At 41.1% G+C, this 18,073-nt stretch overlaps 1 protein-coding gene across 2 annotated transcripts in view; it reads right to left on the bottom strand.

Moving 5' to 3' along the window:
* LOC141139646 (guanylate cyclase soluble subunit beta-2-like) overlaps nt 1–14,047 on the bottom strand; it is a 160,317-nt gene extending 146,270 nt beyond the window's left edge. The window contains exons 1-2 of one of the 2 annotated variants that reach the window (XM_073625964.1): nt 12,726–14,047; nt 9,409–9,482 (exon numbers count right to left, since the gene is read on the bottom strand). In XM_073625964.1, coding sequence (XP_073482065.1) covers nt 9,409–9,482; nt 12,726–12,728 — 77 coding nt within the window. In that variant the 5' untranslated portion in view covers nt 12,729–14,047. The remainder of the gene's footprint in view (nt 1–9,408; nt 9,483–12,725) is intronic. The other variant, XM_073625963.1, reaches the window with a different exon arrangement.
* Nucleotides 14,048–18,073: the final 4,026 nt, after the last annotated feature.

Genomic DNA, 18,073 nt, shown 5'->3' with positions numbered 1-18,073 from the left:
TATGTAGCGTCAGGCAGTCAGTGAGCACTATATAGTGGCAGGGCATTCAGTGAGCAATATGTAGCAGCAGGGCAGTCGGTGAGCATTATGTAGCAGTTGAGCAGTCAATGAGTGGTATGTAGCGGCAGGGCAATCAGTGAGCAATATGTAGCAGCAGATCAGCCAGTGAGCAGTATGTAGCGGCAGGGCATGTAGTGAGCAGTATGTAGCGGCAGGGCAGTCAATGAGTAGTTCATTGTGACAGAATAGGGCAGTATGTAGTGGCAGGGCCATCAGTGAGCAGTATGTAGCAGTAGAGTAGTCATTGAGCGGAATGTAGCGCCAGGGCAGTCAATGAGCGCTATATAGGTGCAATGCAGCCAGTGTGCAGTGCATAGTGACAGGATAGAGCGGTTTGTAGCAGTAGGGCAGTCAGTGAGCAGAATGTAGCAGCAGGGCAATCAGAAAGTGGAATGTAGCGGTAAGGCAATCAGTGAGTGGAATGTAGTGGCAAGGCAGTCAATGAGTGTTTTATAGGGGCAGGGCAGTCAGTGTGCAGTACATAGTGCCAGGATAGAGCAGTATGTAGTAGCAGGTCAGTAAATGGCAGGGCAAAGGGCCATGAAGTGGGACAAATGGACAGAATTCCTGCTGGGGAAGTTTCTCCTTAACAGTCTTTTATCAATTGGCTGGATATGGAAGAGATCCTGGGCTGCCATCTCTGTTCCTCCTTCTGACACATCTTCAGCTGCTGGATCAGCCAGTGTAAGCAAAAGCTGTGAGAGAAGTGAAGAAGGTGGCCACACACCCACCCCACCCACCACCATGCAATGGAGAAGCTGCCGAGTGCCCCCTGGCTCCAGCAATATTCTGAACCAAGCACACAAAACAGCATGAATTCCGGGAAGAGGGTCAGTCCTATGGATGTCAATTGGGACACAGTGACTGCATGGACACAGCCTCTGCTCCCAAGGCGACATCTGTGCGGGTGCACAGCTCCTAACGGGGTATGGATTCATACACACCATGTAAACATGACCTAAAGCTAAACCAGGAAATCGTGGAGTCATGTATTTCAGGTTTGTATTTAGCTGTCCGCTAAAAATTCCAATTTAAAAACATACTCCAGGCAAAAATTTATATATGTTTTCAGGTAGTTCTTTTTACCACTACCTACATGTACAATCCTATTTTATACAATTCTTATTCAGCTATAGTGCCTTGGAAAAAGTATCCATACCCCTTGAAATTTTCTATTTTATTGGGATTTTATGTGATAGGCCAACACAAAGTGGCACATACATGTGCAGTGGAAGGAAAATGATAAATGGTTTTTAAACTTTTTTACAAATAAATATCTGAAAAGTGTGGCGTGCATTTGTATTCAGCCCCCTTTACTCTGATACCCCTTACTAAAATCTAGTGGAACCAATTGCCTTCAGAAGTAAACTAATTAGTCAATAGAGTCCACCTGTGTGCAATGTAATCTCAGTATAAATACAGCTGTTCTGTGAAGCCCTCAGAGGTTTATTAGAGTGAACAAACAGCATCATGAAGGCCAAGGAACACACCAGACAGGTCGGGGATAAAGTTGTGGAGAAGTTTAAAGCAGGGTTAGGTTATAAAAAAATATCTCAAGCTTTGAACATCTCACGGAGCACTGTTCAATCCATCATCCGAAAATGGAAAGAGTATGGCACAACTGCAAACCTACCAAGACATGGCCGTCCACCTAAACTGACAGGCCAGGCAAGGAGATCATTAATCAGAGAAGTAGCCAAGAGGCCCATGGTAACTCTGGAAGAGCTGCAGAGATCCACAGCTCAGGTGAGAGAATCTGTTCACAGGACAACTATTAGTCGTGCACGCCACAAATCTGCCCTTTATGGAAGAGTGGCAAGAAGAAAGTCATTATTAAAAGAAAGCCATAAGAAGTCCTGTTTGCAGTTTGAGAGAAGCCATGTGGGGCACAGCAAACATGTGGAAGAAGGTGCTCTGGTCAGATGAGAACAAAATGTAACTTTTTGGCCTAAAAGCTAAACGCTATGTGTGGCGGAAAACTAACACTGTACATCACCCTGAACACACTATCCCACCATGAAACATGGTGGTGGCAGCATCATGTTGTGGGGATGCTTTTCTTTATCAGGGACAGGGAAGCTGGTCAGAGTTGATGGAAAAATGGATGGAGCCAAATACAGGGCAATTTTAGAGGAAAACCTGATAGAGTCTGCAAAAGACTTGAGACTGGGGCAGAGATTCACCTTCCAGCTGGACGACCCTAAACATACAGCAAGAGCTACAATGGAATAGTTTAAATTATAAAGCATATTCATGTGTTAGAATGACCTGAAAGTCTAAATCTAAAGATCTAAATCCAATTGAGAATCTGGCAAGACTTGAAAATTACTGTTCACAGACACTCTCCATCCAATCTGACAACTTGTGCTATTTTTCAAAGAAGAACAAGCAAAAATGTCGCTCTCTAGATGTGCAAAGCTGGTAGAAACATACCCAAAAAGACCTGGAGCTGTAATACAGCAAAGTATTGACTCAGGGGGGGGGGGGGGGGGGGGGGCTGAATACAAATGCATGCCACACATTTCAGCTATTTATTTGTAAAAAATTTTGAAAACCATTTCTCATTTTCCTTCAACTTCACAATTATGTGCCAAAATACATTTAAGTTTTTGGTTGTAACATGACAAAATGTGGAAAATTTCAAGGGAGCGTGAATACTTTTTCAAGCCACTGTAGTCCTAGCATGCATCACGTCACTGGGAGTTGAGCTCTGGCCTGGACAATTGCGGAAGTGCCTATAACTGTGTAGGGGAACATACTGCATTTGGCCACTGGATGACGCTAAGTATCATAATTCCTATAATACTTAGCACCTTTTAGTGGCCAAATGCAGTTTTTTATTTTTTTTTTTTTGCACAAAATCATTTTAGTCCTTAAGTCATTTTTTCATCTTTCCATCTATTAAATCTTCTGCTTTTGTTGTTTCAACTTTGGATAGTAAAACATTTTTTTTCTGACAGTAAATACCTTATACAGCCCACTTCCTGTTTCTTGTCTGGTCATTAGCCTAGGCTTATGACATCATGCACATCTCTCTCTCTCATTCTCGTGAGAGTTTGCCAGGAAGGGAGGGGAGATGAGTCATAAGAGGGCCAATGAGAGCTGCGGGGCTGCAGAGCTGGATGTGCCTCTGTATGTCTGTGTTAATCCAGGGAGTAAACAGGCAGCACCGTTAGCTGCCCACAGTTAAAATGGTTGCAGCCAGATTCAGTGGAGGGAGATTTCTGCAGCATATTTGGCAAGTACAGAATCACATTATATATAAAATAATATGCAAAGTGGTTGGAGGGAAGCTTCAGAACGGCACACATTATTATTTTTATTACAAATTATGTGAGCAGACTGCAGTTCCTCTTGAAGATTAGGTAAATTCCCCCAAACATTAAATATTTTCTGAAAGCAGACATAATAACATGTAGAATAAAATGATGGTGGTTCAAATGTTTCATGTCACGCAATATTCGTTAACAGTTTATCAACTGTAATATTTTAGAAAAAATACACTAAAGATAATTTGAGGCCACACAAATAAAGATAAATAAAACCAATATATTAACCATTTTTTCTTAAATATAAAAGATTAGGTTGTAAACTCCCATAAAATGCTATCAAACTTCAGTATATTTTCCATAGGTGAGTTTTTAAAAGCTTATACAGTTCATTGTGCGTAGCAATATGTAATGTTTGTATCAAAAGCAATCAGTAGGCATCCCTGATGGTTACATTTATGTTTAAATGTGCCTGATGTGGGGAAGAGATTAAACATTTTTGGGAGGGCTTTTGGGTGCTTGGGTGTAACTTTATTTTTTTACTTTCACTAAAACTTTATTTATATCACATGGGGGACGAAAAATCTCCTATGTGATATAATTTTTTTTGTGATAGGTTCTTTTTAATATCACCTGCCTTCCATTGAAGCTAATGGAGCCAAGATCCTCTCCAGGGGTCACAGAAAACAATTGGGCGGCTGTGCAGTTGGCTTGTGGACAGAGATGGGCTCAGGTGTGTTCGGGATCCTAGTCTGAACCCACCGGCCCTGATCCCACCAGGAAGCCGACACTGCACACCACTAATAACAGGCAGTAAAACATTTCCTGGGTCTGCGGCTGCACAGATCAGGAAATGTCTCAATGCCCGTGATTAGCAGTGTGCAGTGTCGGCTTCCTGGTGGGATCGGGCAGGTGGATTGGGACTAGGATCCTGAACACGCCTGAGCCCATCTCTACTTGTAGAGTGTACACACACTCCTGGCGGCTGCAGTGGCAGTAAAAGAGTAAACCAATGAAAAACATTTAACCAGCAAAGGAAATAGCCTAATAACATTCTATTTTGTTGTCCCATTCACACAGAATGAATGTACATGCACTTTCACTGGTCAAATTGCTATGCAAACCTTTTATAAATATACAGCATAATTTAAAGGGTTAAGGGTGTACCACTCTGTAAGCAGCACACCCAAAAACATTCACAGTTGGTAAAGGTCACAGATTAGATAAGTAAGAGCAGAGCTCACATGCCTGTATTAAACTCTAATATGAAACAGATACACAAACTAGAGAAGAGTATTACAAAACTGCAGTGTTTATCGTCATGACACATCACAGGAAGCACCCTTATGGCTAACAGAAGACAGAATTAAAATTAGACTTGAAAAACTTAAAATTAATAAGTCACCGGGACCAGATGGCTTGCACCAGAGGGTCCTTAAGGAGCACAGTTAAGTAATTGCCAGACCATTGTTCCTAATTTTTACGAACAGTCTCCTGACTGGAATGGTACCAGATAATTGGAGAAAAGCCAATGTAGCACTAATATTTAAAAAAGGGCCAAAATACATTCCTGGGAATTACAGACCAGTTAGCCTAACATCAATAGTATGCAAGCTCCTGGAGGGGATGATAAGGGATGATATACAAGATTTTAGTAATGACAACGGTATCATTAGCAGTAATCAGCATGGATTCATGAATAATCCCTCTTGCCAAACCAATCTATTAACCTTCTATGAGGAGGTGAGTTGCCATCTAAAGGAAGGCCCACAGACGTGGTGTATCTGGATTTTGCAAAAGCATTTGTCACAGTTCCACATAAACGTTTACTGTACAAAGTAAGGTCAGTTGGCATGGACCATAGGGTGAGTACATGGATTGAAGACTGGCTACAGGGGTGAGTACTCAGAATGATCCGGGGTGGAAAGTGGGGTCCTCCAGGTTTCTGTCCTGGGACAAATCTTATTTAATTTATTCATAAACAACCTGGAGGATGGGATAAACAGCTCAATCTCTGTATTTGCGGACGATACTAAGCTAAGCAGGGCAATAACTTCTCCGCAGGATGTGGAAACCTTGCAAGAAGATCTGCACAAATTAATGGGGTGGGCAACTACATGGCAAATGAGGTTTAATGTAGAAAAATGTAAAATAATGCATTTGGGTGGCAAAAATATGAATGCAATCTACTCACTAGGGGGAGAACCTCTGGTGGAATCTAGGATGGAAAAGGACCTGGAGGTCCTAGTAGATGACAGGCTCAGCAATGGCATGCAATGCCAAGCTTCTGCAAGCAAAGCAAACAGAATATTGGCATGCATTAAAAAGGGCATTAACTCCAGAGATAAAACGATAATTCTCTCACTCTAAAAGACTCTGGTCTGGCCGCACCTGGAGTATACCATCCAGTTCTGGGCACCAGTCCTCAGGAAGGATGTGCTGGAACTGGAGAGAGCCCAGAGAAGGGCAACAAAACTAATAAAGGGACTGGAGGACCTTAGTTTTGAGGAAAGGTTACGAGCACTGAACTTATTCTCTCTGGAGAAGAGACGCCTGAGAGGTGATATGATTTCAATGTACAAATACCGTTAACTTTTCCGCGAAAGGTAATTTAATAGGACACGTGGCCATTCACTAAAATTTGAAAAAAAGAGGTTTAACCTTAAACTACGTAGAGGGTTTTATACTGTAAGAGTGGTAAGGATGAGGAATACTCTTTCACAGGCTGTTGTCTCAGCGGGGGGCATCAATAATTAAAAAAAACTATTAGATAAGCACCTGAACGACCCAACATACAGGGATATACAAGGTAATACTGACATATAATCACACACATAGGTTGGACTTAATGGACTTGTGTCTTTTTTCAACCTCGCCAACTATGTAACAATTTCCAAACATTTTAAAATAACTGTTATATGTTACAATATTTATGTTTCTAAATAGTATTGAAATAAAACCTGTTTTTTTGCGCATGGCTACTTTGGGAATACGTTTAATTAGTTACAAAATGCTGGCATAGAATCTTTTGTCTGCTGCTGCTATACACACTCTGCTTGGACAATAAAACACACATAATATGTACAAATGCTCAATATTCATCTATTAATGAGTTATATTTCCACATCAATGCAATCATTTCACAGCTCACTGATCATGAGTCATTTATTTGCTGCATAGATATGTACACAAGAATTATTAATTATCCTGCTTAACATATCCTATAATAATGATCTCTCTATTCTTGGACACATAGTTTAAAACATATAATAACATTTTATTATGACTACAAAAAGACTAAAAAGGGGAAACAAATGAAAAACTCTTAAATCAATGAATGTATTTAAACAAGGTGATCACAAGGAAAGCGAGGATTGTATTTGTATTCCAAAAAATGTCCCTAGTGGAATACTAAAGTATTTATGTATCAGTTAAAACAATGGAGTCACATTGGGGTGGATTTACTAAAACTGGAGAGTGCAAAATCTGGTGTAGCTCTGCATGGAAATCAATCAGCATCTAGGTTATTCCTCAAAGCTTACTTGAACAAGCTGATTTTTAGAAGCCAATTGACTACCATGCCCAGCTGCACCAGATTTTGCACTGTCCAGTTTTAGTAAATTAACCCCATTGTGACAAGTCACTCCTCGTAATGACCTACTACAAGTCACTAGATGTCCACAATTAGCCAAATATACAGCATTGGTATATTTATGGTACAATATTCCAAAACTGATCTGGTCCAATGTTTATGGTACAATATTTTTCCAAAGACCTTTGTGATCAACTTTACTAAAACATCTGCAGCATTGTATACCTTATTCACCCATGTGTGGAGGAAGCATATCTGATATATAATAAACAAAGATACTAGGAGGAATTGTTCAATTTGAACAATGTAAAGTTTAGCTGCAGTGAAAATCTGATATACAGTATATGCACATTTATTGGATAATTTATGAGACATTTTTTGCATAAAAGAGGAAGGCATTTTCTTGCTAGCATGTTGTAAACATAATATTTAGTTTGTTACCTTTTTGTCTGGCAATAGCAAGATCATAATTATAAAATAACTCTAGCTGTGTAAGTATTTTTTGTGTGCAGTTTATTTGTTTTTGTTCTATAGCTGATAGCACTGCACTAGATTTATATGCTGACACATATAGGGGCTGATTTGAAACTTCACAGATTGCTCATAGATATGGTTTACAGAATACACTGTTGGTATGCTTTTGATATAATTGACATGATGAAAACTTGAACATTTTGCCCAGACATTGGTTTGGGTCCTATTCACACTAATGCAAGGACTGGTATGTGAAGGGCCAAGACCTCATGCGGTTTAAAGTGGAACTTTACCAATAACAACTTATAATGTTCTTTAGCAGGGAACATACATTCCACATTAATAGTTATATTACCAAAATTAGTGTGCTCTGTAAATTGCCCCCAACATTGCTCCTGTTTATTCTTGCTGGAGGCTGCCATTTTGCTGAAGCCCAGAGCTCCTGAACAGCAGTAAATCATAAAGTGGAATTAAACCCATCAATTTAAGTTTCAAAAAAAAGTTACATTCCTGGAATACCAGGATTGCTAACTGTCACATTTGCTTGAGTCCTCAACCAAACTGTCAAACCTTCAAATAGCTGGCGTCATAACTGATCGTATGGGCAGCACCATGACAGTTGAAGATCTGAACAGAAACAGCTACCTTGGCTGCAAAGGATAGGCAGGTTTAATTCTGCTTAAAGGCTGTGAACAGAATAGCCTCTACAAACTCAGTAGTGCTTAAAAATGGAGAGCAACTGAGCATGTGCAGAGCAGGATGAAACAGTGTATTACTGGATTTTAAAAAGTATAGGCACTTATTGTTTAATGTTTTAAATAGCAGCACTTAATTTTTTGACTAAACTTACACTTTAATGTACTGTATATGTGCTTAGCAAATACTCTAAACCACATGAGAGTACAAAGGTGTGAAGGCATTTGTGGTGTTCATTGTGTGGTCATCAGGGTGGAATGCATTCTTGCAAGGTCACCTTCAAGTCGTTTTTACATAAACTACTCTGTTCACTATAGCTTTTCCAGGATAACCCTAACCACTTCTATAACTGTTTTCTCCCTCCATCTAACACCTATGCTTACTAACCTGTGTAAGAAAGATGAAAGATCTCCTGTGTCAGCCAGCTCCGACTGCAGGGGAGAGAGAGCACTCTGACAACAGCTGGCAAATGCCTACAAGTGTGACATCACCAAAAGGCTTCAATTGCCCATCCATTTTGGTGCTTCTCTCCTCCCCTGCAGCAGTGCTGGCTGACACAGGGGTGCTGGATCACATGACCAGACCCAGCGGCCTGAAAGTAGGTAAGTATATGCATCTTTCTTTCTCAGGTTAGTAAGCAAAGGTGTTAGGAGGGGGGAGGGGACAGTTTTAAAATTAGTTAGGGTTATCCTGAAATTCCACTTTTATTTTGCTTTATATAGACTGTGACAGTCAGTTAGGTCAGATTCAACTTATAGACTTGCATAGGGAAAGAAGAGCAATGAGCTGAACCTCACATTTTATGCCTGTGGAGTATATTCTACATACGTTCCTTTGAAGAATCCAGAGAAGCAGGTGACAGACTAGCTAGGTCTGTAGTGGATCATCCATAAAAATATATAGATAATGCACGCCAGAAGGAAAAGAGGAAGCTGGGGTTACTGCAATTCTTCGACAGTCACCAGGACAGAAGTGATGAGAAATATTCCTAATGGAGACACAGACAGCAATAAAAACCTGACATACATGTGAAGCTTTCCCCACGCTATATAAAACTAAAAAAAGTTTAACCTGGAGATTCATTCATGTAATTTATAAGCTTGTTATTACAGGCTTATTTAAAAAGGCAATACAATGAGCAATGACTATAGGATTGTGCATTTAGTTAGTATCATATACCATCCAATCAAATTCCAGTTTCCTGCAGCCTGATTAGTGTAAGAAGACAATGATTGTTTGCTATGGCTTACTCTTTGCATTCAGTCAGTTATGGTCATGTAATATGCAGTGTACAGTACATTGTTCACACACAATCACCTTAATAAGTCCCACGTCTCTTCACCATATTTCTCAATCACCAATGACTTCAAACAGGTGTTAATGAATCCATACTGGAAGAAAATACATAGAACATTTAGATTGGCAAAAATAGACATGGATGTGCCTACATCATGAAATCTGTTGTATAATAATTCATTTACATTCACCACTGCTTTTCCTGAAAATTTCTAAAGGTAAGACAAAATTTGGGGTGAAAGCTGTTTACACACCGGTCTTTCCCCAAGTGTAATCTTAATTGGAAACAACTCCATTGACTGTACTGAACCTTCACTTCTCTAAACATAGATACAAATGTGCACCAGTGAGCTGCATAGGTGTGCGCACAGGGTGTGCCAGGTGTGCCCAGGCACACCCTAATCACCCTGTGTGGCACAGATTCCCCCTGTTTCAACCCCTGATTTTTCACCAAAGCCCCTGAAGGGGCTCCTAACAAAAGATGTAAAAATGAATACAAAAAATAGAATTGTAAAAAATAAAAAAAATAAAAACTACTGACACCATCCACTGCCCTACGGACACCAATTCCTGCCCTACTGACACCATCCACTGCTCTACTGACACCATCAGTATAAATGCACACACACGTGTGTTTGAGCTTTGAGGTGCATACCCTAATGCAATAGGCTGTGCAGACCTATGGTGAGCTGTTTATAATTTGCGCCTCCATTCCCATGTACATACAGCAGACCAAGTAGAGAAAAATTTCACCCACTGCATGCCATAAAAGCCCAGCGTGTAATAGGTGATAACAGCCTCAGCCTAACTCCACCCAGGCTACGCTTCCCCGACGTGTTTTGCCCCACCCACCGATTACATGGCGTCAAGGCGGACTCCTAGCCTGACCTGCACCCTCATGGAACACACAGAATGGTGGACATAGATGCTGAAGCGGAGATCCTAAAGTCAGTTTAGGTTCCCATGTACATGCACTCACATACTGCATGTACAACAGTACACCAAGGCCTGCTCCTTAAAGGTTTCAACTCTGTCTTTCAGGCAGACACTGAGAGGCCTCATTGCCCATGACCTAGTACAGTCTAGTGTCTGTAGATGTGATATCTCTTTCCGCAAATTGTTGCTGATTCCTATACATCCTGCCACTTTCTAAGGGCTCATTCACACAGGCATATGTGTATATTTGCATAGAGTGCACGTTTAGATGTGCACAAAGTGTAAGCTTAAAATTATACTGTGGCTTTTAGTAAAGATATATATCTGATATATTTCAGCTGGCCATTCACAGAAGATTTTGGTTATGTAGGGACAGTCATTGACTTGGATGAAACCTGTTGGGGAATATGCCCATTATATTCTTTGATGACGCATTGTGGAGCTCAGGGTTGTATCTGTTCATCTCTGCTAATGAACATCAGATAGAAAATTCTAACCTATTCAATAAGTGTTCACACTGCACACAGATTATATTTATTCTCAGTTGTGACCCATATATACAGGAGACAAAAGAACCACCACAACAAAAGGTCTGAGAGTCCAAAATTATATTTTCTTAAGTGATCAGTGGAAAGCCAACACATTTTGTACAATATTTTCATTAAATAATGGTGCTCCTTTAGTTTTCACAGACCTACACTGCACCGGATACCAGTAGCAGGAATTTGTTACATACCATATACAGTAATTACTGCTACTTCTCAATCGAGTCCAGTCACATTTGGATATTATACAAAACACAAGCCCTGATGAAGGGGAAGTATCTGAGTCCCCAAAGCACGTTGATTGCTTTCTACTAATCATTTACTAAAACATAATTTTGAAGCCCTCTTTTTTGCGTTTTTGTCTGGTATGTGCAAGCAGCCTAACCAAAGCAAGGTAGCTTGATCACTACTACCAATAATAAGAGATCTAGTGCCTCTCTTTGTATTTTAAACCAAATATAATCATATTTAAACCATATGGCGAAAAAAGTGTATTTGTTGTCTATACTGATTCCTGGGGTATCCATTGTTCCCAATGGGAAATCTTAAAATATTGTTTCAGGCCATGAAAGCTGAGAATGTGCACAACTTTTAAATTTGACAAAGTGGATGTTACCCAAGCCTGTACATGCACAGAGGTGCAAAGCACATATACTGTAAGTTAGGAATGTGTGTGTTTGCTCTAGTACAATACCGTCTAACCACTTGAATAAAAGTTTCAAGCAGTGTATTCTTGTGCAGAGGTATAGTGTCATATATTTTATGATCCTAAAAGAATTTTGCTCTAAGTTGCATAGAAGTAAAGATTGGAGGTCATTTAGCCTTCAATGAAAACATATTGTGTTGAGAATCTTTATCTCATAGCTGTTTTCTAGTCATTCACTTGTTCAGATGTATCATTCAAAGGGGCTTTAGGATACGATCAATTTTACTTTAATTCAACTGTACATTATCAGCAGGTATCAGAGTAAGGAATGGTATGGTTGGCATTCAGGATGACATCCAAAAAATGGTATTTCTTTATTGAAAAGACATGTAAAACAGTGTTTTCACACATATGGATATATGGACCTACAAGTCATGCTACATATGATTTCTAAGAACATAGCAAATGATATCCTGCACTGCATAATTATCCTGCTTAGTTAAAGACTTCCTGACCACAATACACCTTTTTAAGTCCTTATCAATGCCCCATCTTGTGAGAAAGTAAATTAACACTGTAGTAGAGCAGTAGAAATGTGCACTTGTGCACAATCCTACTTGCCTGACTCTGCTGTTATATGGATAATGTAGTCAAAGGGTTATTGTCAAGTTGACTGACACATTCCAATACTGCTGAATTTGGTCTTGACATCTAAGCTTGAGTACTACCAAAACTGTCTTTTTTTTTGTCAAAAATAAACAATGGTAGGCTGGATCAGCTCTCTTGGCTGTTCTAGCACCTACATCTGCCCATAGCAGCTCCTAAGGGATGTGATACCCCATCCTCCTTGTCTTTCTGCAGTTTCCTTATTATAAAATAAAATGTAGCTTTATTATGGAGAATTAGCCCCCTCAGTAAAAGGTGGATCGAGTACATGGAATGGAAATGCTAATACCAAGATGTCAACATCAGAGTCAAATGGAGATGATCCCACTTATCACCATCCATCCAAAACCAAAATATCATTGCTGAGTATTCTGACCTTAATATCAATTCATTATAAGAGCTACAATGTAAAATATGTCACCATGCCTCCCTAATAAATCTGATACAGCAAAGTGCCTATAACTGTGTGCATTATGCCTGTTGATATATCATAAAGACATGACATTCCTTTGAACACAAAAACACGTATATTGCTATTAACTTACCATTTTGGGGGTCTTTTTTCTTTTGCTATTGCCCAGTGTTAATCCTGAAAATTCCAAATGATTGATCCCTCCAGTTAAACAAATCTTTGGAGTCTTCTTGCCATAAAGTTATCATCAGATACACAGAATAACATTTCCATTGAAAGTATACAGGACAGGAGACACTCCGACACACTAGCAAGGCTGATGATGGTGCTTTGTTGTCATAATCCGGGTGAGAATGGGTTCTGCCAAGCATGCACGATTTGGATTCCTCTGATATGAAGCAAAAATGAAGAGTATTGTCAAATGCAATTCTTTGCCTTCCAGATGAAAGTTCCACAATAATCAGATAACATCCCGGAGGTCATATGGTAATGAGATCCACTAGGTTCTGGAGAGTTGGGGGGCTCCTAATGGTAGAGATGGAATTTGGTGCGACCTTCCAAAGCGATTAGCATTGGTGGGGAACCTTGGAAGGCAATGCAGTGAGTCGGTGGCAGTGCTTGCCTGTGCTTGTCCTGATTGCCGGGGCTGCTGTCCATGGCTCATGGTGCTGATTCCATCCTGAGTCGTTGTGCATGTGTCTGCAGACACCTCCTGATCCCCTTCACGGTTCTGCTCCTCATTCAATTCCAAGCCATTTATGCAAGTCACAGTCTGCTGGAGAGCTTTGACACACGGATAATAATGTATTCTCCCAGTCTCCTTTCACTGGCAATTGTAATCACAGGCACTAATAATCATTTATTTCTAGGAGCGCCAGCAGCCAAGGCGCAGTAGTAATTGTGATACAGCCGTGCAGGCTTGTATAGATATGCCAAGTGATTACTAGTTATCAGATGGAATACAACGTGCAAAGAAAAAAAAAAAACATAATCCGTGCTCCTGCTGTTTCTAACAATTTCCTACACCATGCATGACATTGAGGGACTGAGACACATTTAGGTTATGTGCGACTCTTTAGCAAGGTCCTGCCAGGATTTCCAATTTTAGGGGAATAGATGTTACCCACTGAGCCCATTTTATGACCAGTAACACTGTATTGGTGTCACATTTCCTACTAGCAAGTTTAATTAGAATTTATCATTTTCTAGCAAAGTACTCAATTTAGTAACTATTGCTATAACAGGACAAATAACTGATATGCCAGCCAGAGCAATCTGTCTTCATAATGGCTTCTCTAGGCAGCAATAGCATGTTGACATTCATTTAGGTAAAAGATCTACAGAATTCACCATAATACAGGTTCCTCTATGTGACCTTTCCAGCTCAGCATGGTTTTCATAGCTGTGCTTGTATAAGATCAGGAAAAAAGCTCACCTCCCATGTATAAGATCAGGAAAAAAAGCACACCTCCCATGTATAAGATCAGGAAAAAGGCACACCTCCCATGTATAAGATCAGGAAAAAAGCTCACCTCCCATGTATAAGATCAGGAAAAAAAGCACACCTCCCATGTATAAGATCAGGAAAAAGGCACACCTCCCATGTATAAGATCAGGAAAAAAGCTCACCTCCCATGTATAAGATCAGGAAAAAAGCTCACCTCCCATGTATAAGATCAGGAAAAAAGCTCACCTCCCATGTATAAGATCAGGAAAAAAGCTCACCTCCCATGTATAAGATCAGGAAAAAGGCACACCTCCCATGTATAAGATCAGGAAAAAAGCTCACCTCCCATGTATAAGATCAGGAAAAAAGCTCACCTCCCATGTATAAGATCAGGAAAAAGGCACACCTCCCATGTATAAGATCAGGAAAAAAGCACACCTCCCATGTATAAGATCAGGAAAAAAGCTCACCTCCCATGTATAAGATCAGGGAAAAAGCTCACCTCCCATGTATAAGATCAGGAAAAAAGCTCACCTCCCATGTATAAGATCAGGAAAAAAGCTCACCTCCCATGTATAAGATCAGGAAAAAAGCACACCTCCCATGTATAAGATCAGGAAAAAAGCTCACCTCCCATGTATAAGATCAGGAAAAAAGCTCACCTCCCATGTATAAGATCAGGAAAAAGGCACACCTCCCATGTATAAGATCAGGAAAAAGGCACACCTCCCATGTATAAGATCAGGAAAAAAGCTCACCTCCCATGTATAAGATCAGGAAAAAGGCACACCTCCCATGTATAAGATCAGGAAAAAGGCACACCTCCCATGTATAAGATCAGGAAAAAAGCACACCTCCCATGTATAAGATCAGGAAAAAAACATACCTCCCATGTATAAGATCAGGAAAAAGGCACACCTCCCATGTATAAGATCAGGAAAAAGGCTCACCTCCCATGTATAAGATCAGGAAAAAAGTACAGCTCCCGTGTATAAGATCAGGAAAAAAGCACACCTCCCATGTATAAGATCAGGAAAAAAGCACACCTCCCATGTATAAGATCAGGAAAAAAGCACACCTCCCATGTATAAGATCAGGAAAAAAGCACACCTCCCATGTATAAGATCAGGAAAAAAGCTCACCTCCCATGTATAAGATCAGGAAAAAAACACACCTCCCATGTATAAGATCAGGAAAAAAACACACCTCCCATGTATAAGATCAGGAAAAAAACACACCTCCCATGTATAAGATTAGGAAAAAGGCACACCTCCCATGTATAAGATCAGGAAAAAAGCACACCTCCCATGTATAAGATCAGGAAAAAGGCACACCTCCCATGTATAAGATCAGGAAAAAAGCACACCTCCCATGTATAAGATCAGGAAATAAGCTCACCTCCCATGTATAAGATCAGGAAAAAAGCTCACCTCCCATGTATAAGATCAGGAAAAAAGCACACCTCCCATGTATAAGATCAGGAAAAAAGCTCACCTCCCATGTATAAGATCAGGAAAAAAGCTCACCTCCCATGTATAAGATCAGGAAAAAAGCACACCTCCCATGTATAAGATCAGGAAAAAAGCACACCTCCCATGTATAAGATCAGGAAAAAAGTACACCTCCCATGTATAAGATCAGGAAAAAAGCACACCTCCCGTGTATAGGATCAGGAAAAAAGCTCACCTCCCATGTATAAGATCAGGAAAAAAACACACCTCCCATGTATAAGATCAGAAAAAAAAATACACCTCCCATGTATAAGATCAGGAAAAAAGTACACCTCCCATGTATAAGATCAGGAAAAAAGCACACCTCCCATGTATAAGATCAGGAAAAAAGTACACCTCCCATGTATAAGATCAGGAAAAAAACACACCTCCCATGTATAAGATCAGGAAAAAAGTACACCTCCCATGTATAAGATCAGGAAAAAGGCACACCTCCCATGGTGCAATATGAGTTTTTACTGCTCTGATCCTACATGAGATGTGTTTTCTGTGTGCTGGATGTAAAGGAGAGGTATTTGTGATTTGTAAAGGTGTCAGATTCTGGATTTGCTTTGGAGCAGTTGCCCAGAGGCAGTGTTAGTTGGTAAAGGTGTTTTCTGATACGAATAGGTGCTAACATAGGCGTGTGCCAGGTGTTCCCTGGGCACACCCTAATCACCCTTGTGTGGCATAGATTCCCCTTGTCTGTGTCATTTACTGGCTGCTTCCTTTTCTGAATGAGCACAGTGAATGATTGGTACAGATTACTCACTGTGTTCATTCATAACTCAGTTTGTGAATAAACAGGAAGCCGCTCAGTACAGAGCATGTCCCATTCGGTCACTGTCCAGTGAAGCTGACACTGCAGATATATATATATATATATATAAACAAAAGTTCCAGGGGTGAGGTGCACGTTGGTCACAGATATACGTGCAATACAATCAGGTCTTCCCAAGGTCCATAATATAGTGAAAAGAAAATGGGATTGTTGCACAAAAATACTTTAATGGAAATATTTAACCACTCGCCGCCTGCCATATTACAAAATGACATGCGCAAAGAGGTTTAATTATCCTGACCGGATGTCAGATGATGTCGGTCAGGATGCGCCGCTATAGCACGCCCCCGGGGTGCGCACCGTAGCGATCAGGGATAATGCTTGTCCCTCAAGCACAGCGCATCCCCGATCAGGGTAAACAGCCAATGAAATTGTCTGTTTACCATGTGAATGGCTGTGTCCAATCACAGCCAGTCCCATGTCAAAACGAAAAGGATGCGTGCCTAATGCACGACGCCAGGGCCCGCATCACGCCGATCGGGGATGGCGCATGTACCTCGGACATAGCCCATCCCCGATCAGGGTAAACAGCCAATGAAATTGGCTGTTAACAATGTGATCGGCTGTGTCCAATCACAGCCGGTCACAACTATAAACAATACGGCAGTTTCCAGGGATCTCTCCTTCTCTCTCCTCACACACCGATCGTGTGAAGAGAGAGAAGGAAAGATCTGAGATCTGTGAGTGTTTTATTTACTGTCATTACTGTCTGCACAACACGCCCCCCCAATAAAGAGAACCTGTCACACAGCACATCTGGATCTGTAACAGCCCATCTGGATCTGTCACAGCCCATCTGTCACACAGGCTGCCCCAGTAGCGTATCGGTACCACCACCAGTACCATCTGGATCTGTCACAGCCCATCTGGATCTATCACAGCCCATCTGTCACAGTGGCCCGCCATCAGTACTGCCATGGGTACCGCCATCGCTAACGCCACACAGGCCCGTCATCAGTACTGCCATCAGTACAACTGCACAGTCCCGCCATAAGTACCATCACACAGGCCTGCCTTCAGTAACCTGTCAGTACCATCACACAGGCCCGCCATCAGTTACCTGGCAGTAGCACCACCAGTTCTGTCACACAGGTCCGCCATCAGTGACCTGTCAGTACCACCACCAGTTCTGTCACATAGGCCCGCCATCAGTAACCTGTCAGTACCAACACCAGTACAAAGACCCGCCAAAAGTACCACGATCATGTCTTATAGAGTTTATACACCTGAGCAGGCATATAACATTTTTACCATGTCGAATGATGAGAGCAGCGGGGAGCCCCCATCATCCGATTCTGGTTCAGAATAGGAGCCAGTAGAGAGTAGTGGATCAGAGTCCAAGTCAGCGGAGGAACCCGCCCCTCCTAAAAGAATAAAGAGATGAGGACCAAGAACAGAAGACCTGCCTACCACCACCAGCGCCAGACCACAGGAAGAGGAGCCCAGTACCAGTACTGGAAATACGCCCAACCTGAAGAATCCAGGCCTAGTCCTACCTTCCCGATGCCCTGGCAAACCCCTTATGATTACCTGCCAACTCAAAATCCGCTATAATCCCCCCTTTCACCGCACAGCCAGGTGTGCAGCCCAACACTACAAATTTTTCACAATTGGATTATTTTTATTTGTTTTTCCCCGAACATTTGTTGCAGTACATGGTGGACCAAACAGATCTATGCAGAGCAATTTATTGCTACCAACCC

The sequence above is a fragment of the Aquarana catesbeiana genome, linkage group LG04 (genome assembly GCF_042186555.1).
Source record: "Aquarana catesbeiana isolate 2022-GZ linkage group LG04, ASM4218655v1, whole genome shotgun sequence".
In the NCBI taxonomy this organism is placed as follows: Eukaryota; Metazoa; Chordata; class Amphibia; order Anura; family Ranidae; genus Aquarana; species Aquarana catesbeiana.
This window is presented reverse-complemented; position numbering and strand designations above follow the sequence as displayed.